Source organism: Hemitrygon akajei, chromosome 3 (assembly GCF_048418815.1).
Source record: "Hemitrygon akajei chromosome 3, sHemAka1.3, whole genome shotgun sequence".
NCBI lineage: Eukaryota > Metazoa > Chordata > Chondrichthyes > Myliobatiformes > Dasyatidae > Hemitrygon > Hemitrygon akajei.
Genome location: NC_133126.1, coordinates 52,763,802 through 52,769,801, shown reverse-complemented (window position 1 = coordinate 52,769,801; position 6,000 = coordinate 52,763,802). Strand labels below are relative to the sequence as shown.

Genomic DNA, 6,000 nt, shown 5'->3' with positions numbered 1-6,000 from the left:
TACATAATACTCCAGGTGTGGTCTCACCAGGGCTCTGTACAAATGCAAGAGGATTTCCTTGCTCTTGTACTCAATTCCCTTTGTAATAAAGGCCAACATCCCATTAGCCTTCTTCACTGTCTGCTGCACTTGCTCATTCACCTTCAGTGACTGATGAACAAGGTCTCCGAGCTTTCTTTGTATTACTCCCTTACCCAACTCTATACCGTTCAGATAATAATCTGCCTTCTTGTTCTTACTCCCAAAGTGGATAACCTCACACTTATTCACATTAAGCACCATCTGCCAAGTTATCTGCCCACTCACACAGCCTATCCAAGTCACCCTGAATTCTCCTAACATCCTCATCACATGTCACACTGCCACCCAGCTTAGTATCATCAGCAAATTTGCTGATGTTATTTTCTATGCCTTCATCCAAATCGTTAACATAAATGGTAAACAGCTGTGGGTGGTCCCAATACCGAGCCCTGTGGCACCCCACTAGTCACCACCTGCCATTCCGAGAAACACCCATTCACCGCTACCCTTTGCTTTCTATCTGCCAACCAGTTTTCTATCCACGTCAATGCCTTCCCCCCGATGCTCTGAGCTTTGATTTTACCCACCGATCTTCTATGTGGGTCATTCAGTTTACAATTAAGTAAAATAATAATTTTACTGTGTCCAGCAATATTAGAAAGATAGACCACAAGGATTTGGTGATGTTCTTGAATCTACACTTGTTACAGATAATCTCTGCATCTGGAAGTCCAGCAGATATGTGAATGGTAAGGTTGATGTATCACTTCTGATATTCAGTAATTTGCTTGCTTTGATTACCTGCAGATCAGTTTTGGAATTTTAAAATGCCAGGTTATTTAAAGACATTTAATATTTAATCCCCCAGGTAGTCAATGAAACTTTTCAGCTCCAGACCTAACTCAAGGAAGAAATCAATTATTTACTTTGTGGTCTCTATAGTGTAATGCTTACAGGCTTGAAGATCAATTCTGAATTAGAAATGGATTTAGAATCAATCTTTTGAATCTGTCAGTATGGGAATCAAGATTATAGGATTTCTGCAGGAAACGTGATCTTGATGGTCATGGTCTTATTGCATGGACCACCACCAATGGCCTGCTATCCTTAATTTCTCAATTCACGTGCAACTACTATAATCTATATTTCAAAGTGTAAAGGCACAAGCCTGAGAGATACTTTAATTTAAAAGGCCAAACACTTTTGGCAGCATATTTCACACAGTACAAGACTGGCAACATGACATTTAACAGCCTCAGTGTTCAACTACTATGGTCATTTGATTTTTAAGTCTTGTAGTGATTAAAAATGCACTATCAGCACAATGAACATTTATGCTGATGTCTCCTTCTGTGAATTAGTAATCAATATTTGATATTCCTTCATTAAATCATCCAATTTTTAAAATTCTATATAGAACACTTCAAAATTAACAAATTTTCTCATTTTCTGCCTGCTACAAAACATGCTGCACTACAGAACTTAATTTTGGGACTAATAAACAGAATGTGCAATTATCACTTTTCCCAATGTATTTTGTGATTAAATGGTTCAGTGGGAAACAGGAAGACTTGAAAAGGAAAAATACAAACACAAGCAAGTTATTTTCTGAAGTTTTTTTCTTTTCAATGCATTGCTGAAAATTCAGATTCTTTCTCTATTGAAAAGATAGATCAAGACAGCCATCAACTAAACATCTAAGGCAATGACTTTAGCTGAGGCACAGATCCATTTCAACAAGTGACTGAAGTATAGAATGCTGCTGTGCTTGAGTGTCTAATAACAATTGGGAACATTCAGCTTGCAATATATCTCAGCTACAAAACATCACAGATCAGGAACATTTTACATAACTATTGGGGGACTTCTGGATGAAATTAAAATTAATAGTTGAAGGTCCACATTTAGAGTTACCAATATATATTGTCACTTAATTTAGACTACACTGTAGGATGCTATTGCTAATAAAATCCAGGCTACCAATATTATCAAAATCCAAGGAACCTAACTGTACTATTACCTGGTGTAATCTGAACAGAGTTTCTAAGACCACTATACAATTAGAGAACCTATTATCTTCCTTATTCACTAAAGAAATAAGCAAACATTTCATAGAAAAACAAGAGGCAAACAAGATTTTTTTAATTCCTCGTTTGTACATGGGAGTTGTATAACAGTCCAGAACGTTTTCTAAAAAAGTTGGCAGCTCTTTAAATGTAAAGAGTTTCATTTCTACATTAAAGTTGAATATCAAAGCAGCATTAATTTGAACTGTTTTCTATAAACCATTCTTTTAATCTTAAACTAGCAGCTTGGATTTGTAGCCAATACACCATGGGTCAATTATAATTTTAGCCCACTTAACAGAAAAACCAGTTTGTACCATGTCATCAATAAGTGACTACAGAATGTTACTATTCAACCCCCAAGTAACATCTAGAGAAAACAACTGGCACACTGCTGTCAACATTAACATTTCATCTGGCCACATATAGGAAGTACAGTAGTGCTTTACTGAATGAAGCTTCTGTCTAATGACTGAGAAACAAGAATCCCTTTATTGAGTGTCACTTTAACAAAATTATTCAGAATTTCTAAGCTAGTGACAAAACATGGAGTGCAGTGAGGCAGAAAATTAGAATCAGCTAACCCTGGAAATTTTAACTTAAACCAAAAAGCAAGTGAGCCACTAGATTTACTGTTTTAGTCCCTCTTCTGCCCAAATTATATTACTTGCTGGTAGTTAATGTAGCCATTTAGCAAAAAAAAAATTAAACAATTTATTTGTATTTAGGAATGTACAGATTGGATACTGCATATTATAAAACTAAAAACTCTCAAGCTGCCTACAATATTGTCAAATCAGTAGTTTAATTCAATATTTAAAAAAAACACAAAAGCTCTATTCAGTGTCTGACAATTAAGAAAGGGAGGGAGAAAACATAAATAAGGCTTTAATTTGGCAAATTATGGTGCAAACCACAGCACCATCTTCAAAAAGCAGCTCCCTCCTCCTGGGCTCCAGTTGCCTAAAAAATAAACACAAACAATAGTTACTGAGAGTGTTATAACAAAATCACTAATTTGAAACAAAATAGTAAAGGATTGTGTCCTAAAATAATCCAACACTTGAACATATGACCACACTTTAAATTTCCGAACAAAATGAAAACCAAATCCAAAAAGGTAATTGCATGACAGCAGATTGGGGAAGCTGGTGGAATTCATGTGTTGCAGGAACTCAGTGGGTCATGTGGCACCCATAGAGAGGAACGGACAGTAGGCCAAATCCAGATGAAGGGTCGCGACCCAAAACATCGAAGGACCGTTACCCTCCATACACGCTGTCTGACCCGCTGAGTTCCTCTGTCATCTTGCGTATTGCTCCACAAAGGTAAAATCTGTGTTCTCTCCATCCTCACTGAGTGTAACTTTCCATTCATTAAGACATCTCACTTAATTCTTCAGAGTTTACTTAGAAAAATCTCAACCTTAGTGAAGGTTGCAAGGGATTTTGTAACTCGCCAACAGTCTGGTCGAACAATCAAGGACTGTCAGGGTACAGCGTCAGATTACATTTGTTCCATTGTCAGTCATGCAATCTGCAATTCTAAAGAGACATTGTTTATTCCCTTAATGTGCTAGAGGATCAAATGAGTTTGTATTTGAGCCCTTACAAGTAACAGCAAATGCCATACTTTCATAAATAATTCCCTATATGAACCAAATCTCTACCAAATCTGAACAATGGTAGAACATTGTTTTAGTATTACTGTGAACAATGCAACCTTTTCTTGGAAGTCAAGGGATAGCAGCTGATTGTAAAATAGAGGGGTATTAAAAATCATGGAACAACATAATAGAAAAGACTTGCATCTACAGCACTTTTTGTTTCTGTTAGAATATCAGATTTCCTAAAAATCAATTATTTCTGAAGTGCAATATTCATTGTAATGTAGAAATCATGATACCTCAATTTGCACACCTTGTTCCCATAATCACTGCTAACAAAGCTTTTAGCAAATTTATTTCCATGCGATAATTGTTTCACTTCAACTTCAATTACATAATTATAATCCAACCAAAGATTCACAAGCATGTTGCCTGGTTAGAAGGGCTCTAGGTTATAAGGAGAGATTGGATAGGCTGGGTCTGTTTTCCCTGGTGCAAAGAAGTATGAGAGATGACATGATAGAGGGATATGAAATTATGGATGATGTGGAATGCTGGAGACAGTTTCTCAAAAACGGTGATATCTAAAACTAGAAGGCATATGTTTAAAATTTAGGATGGAATGGAGAAAATTTAAAGGAGGCCCAAGGGGTGACCCCCCCCCCCCCACACACATACACATAATGCATGGGGACATTTGGAATGAGTTGCCAGAGGTGATGGAGGAGGCAGAAAGAGTAACAACATTTAAGTGGCAGTTGAACAGGCAGTTGAAGTGGCAATGAGCAGGGATATGGAATTAAGGCAAGAGAAGTGGGATTTTTAGAGATGGACAAGATGGCCAGCATTGGTTTGAAGGGCTTATTTTTATGCTGTACAACTCCATGACTATTTATATAGGCAGTCAATTGTCAATGCCATTAATAATGGTTACTTTTTAAAGCTGAATCTTTAAAAACACATCAAAAAGTCATCTATTCCAATTTACAGCTACATTTTTCAAATCAAGTCAACTTGAGGTCAAATGCAGATATGACTTTATTCAATTCTTTGTTGTCATTTTTCTCTTCCTTTACGACTTTGCCTTCTCTCACAACTAAAAGGAAATTTGATTGACAATAAAAATATTAACTATTAAGTGCAAACATTAAATGAGAACACTTGTAAACCAGAATGCAGAAGGAATTCAGTATTTAATATGTACCTTTTGTTCAAGCTGGAACATTTTGAGTGTTTTCCCTTCCTTTTGAGAACTGATGAATCAAAGCTTTCAGCAGCTGCTGCAGTTGAATTATATTCTGATCAAGATCCATTGTTTTCTTCTTATTATCTAACTGTTCCTGAAAAATGTTAGATCGAGTGAAAACTTAATCATGAATTTAGAGCAAGTTTGCTGTTTTGTACAGCTAATCTTCTGGAAACAAAATTCTGATTAAAAACATCTGATTGTTGGGAAATCCTGATGGATTAGCATCTGACTTACTGATTATTTGGCCAAATGTGAATTGTGGTTAAGAGTGAGAGAGGTATGTGGCCAGAGATAGGGTGTCTGGACTACAGCCAGACCTAATGCCAGAATCAGAACATCTGGAGTCACATGTGGATTTGAAGCACAGGTCTGAAATGGGATCCGGAACGCCAAGATAGCTGTAATTATTTTCACTATTAAAGGGAATTATGTTGAACTGGGAGTGTTGAAGATAGTAATAAGTAGATGTGATGACAAAGGGGGAAAAATCAATTTCCCTGGCATTTTTCTTTTTTAAAGAATAATGTTTAATCCACACACAAAGAAGCTACACGTTTGCACCTTCCCAATGCAGGATTGCTTTCTGTCTCTCACTCTCAATCCTGAAATCAGTTCCTTTCTTACAGCCTTAGTCCTACACAAGCTTAGCAGAATGGCTATTACAGGATGCAGAGCAAAGAAAAAGGTAAATCTCGATATTGTACAAATATAATAGCTCCAAGTGAAACTGCAATTCTGAAGCTTTCTGCAAGTTGTTCATCACTCCTGATATAAATACATTAATCTACTGGACTCCTTGTGAAGACTTGGTGCAGAGTGGGAAAGATGGAGAAGACTGAAACATTTCTAAACATTTTTGATGAAAAATCTGCACCAATTCTGCACCAGATTCGACTTGCCAAGCTCATTCATTGAAATGGAAAGGAACAGTTACAGAAATGCAGGTAATTCCCTTTTTTATTTTATCTTAATTTTTAGTTCTTCTTTTATCCCTTCCCAATACTTCGATATTTTTCCCCCAATCCAGGAAAAAAAAATCAATGTTTTTCTTTTTCACT

At 36.4% G+C, this 6,000-nt stretch overlaps 1 protein-coding gene across 6 annotated transcripts in view; it reads right to left on the bottom strand.

Annotated features, from left to right (window-relative positions):
• Positions 1-2,141: 2,141 nt before the first annotated feature.
• ktn1 (kinectin 1) overlaps positions 2,142-6,000 on the bottom strand; it is a 184,956-nt gene continuing 181,097 nt past the window's right edge. For all 6 annotated transcript variants that reach the window (XM_073039890.1, XM_073039887.1, XM_073039893.1 and 3 more), the window contains 2 exons: positions 4,898-5,033; positions 2,142-3,050 (listed from right to left, as the gene is read on the bottom strand). In XM_073039890.1, coding sequence (XP_072895991.1) covers positions 4,905-5,033 — 129 coding nt within the window. In that variant the 3' untranslated portion in view covers positions 2,142-3,050; positions 4,898-4,904. The remainder of the gene's footprint in view (positions 3,051-4,897; positions 5,034-6,000) is intronic.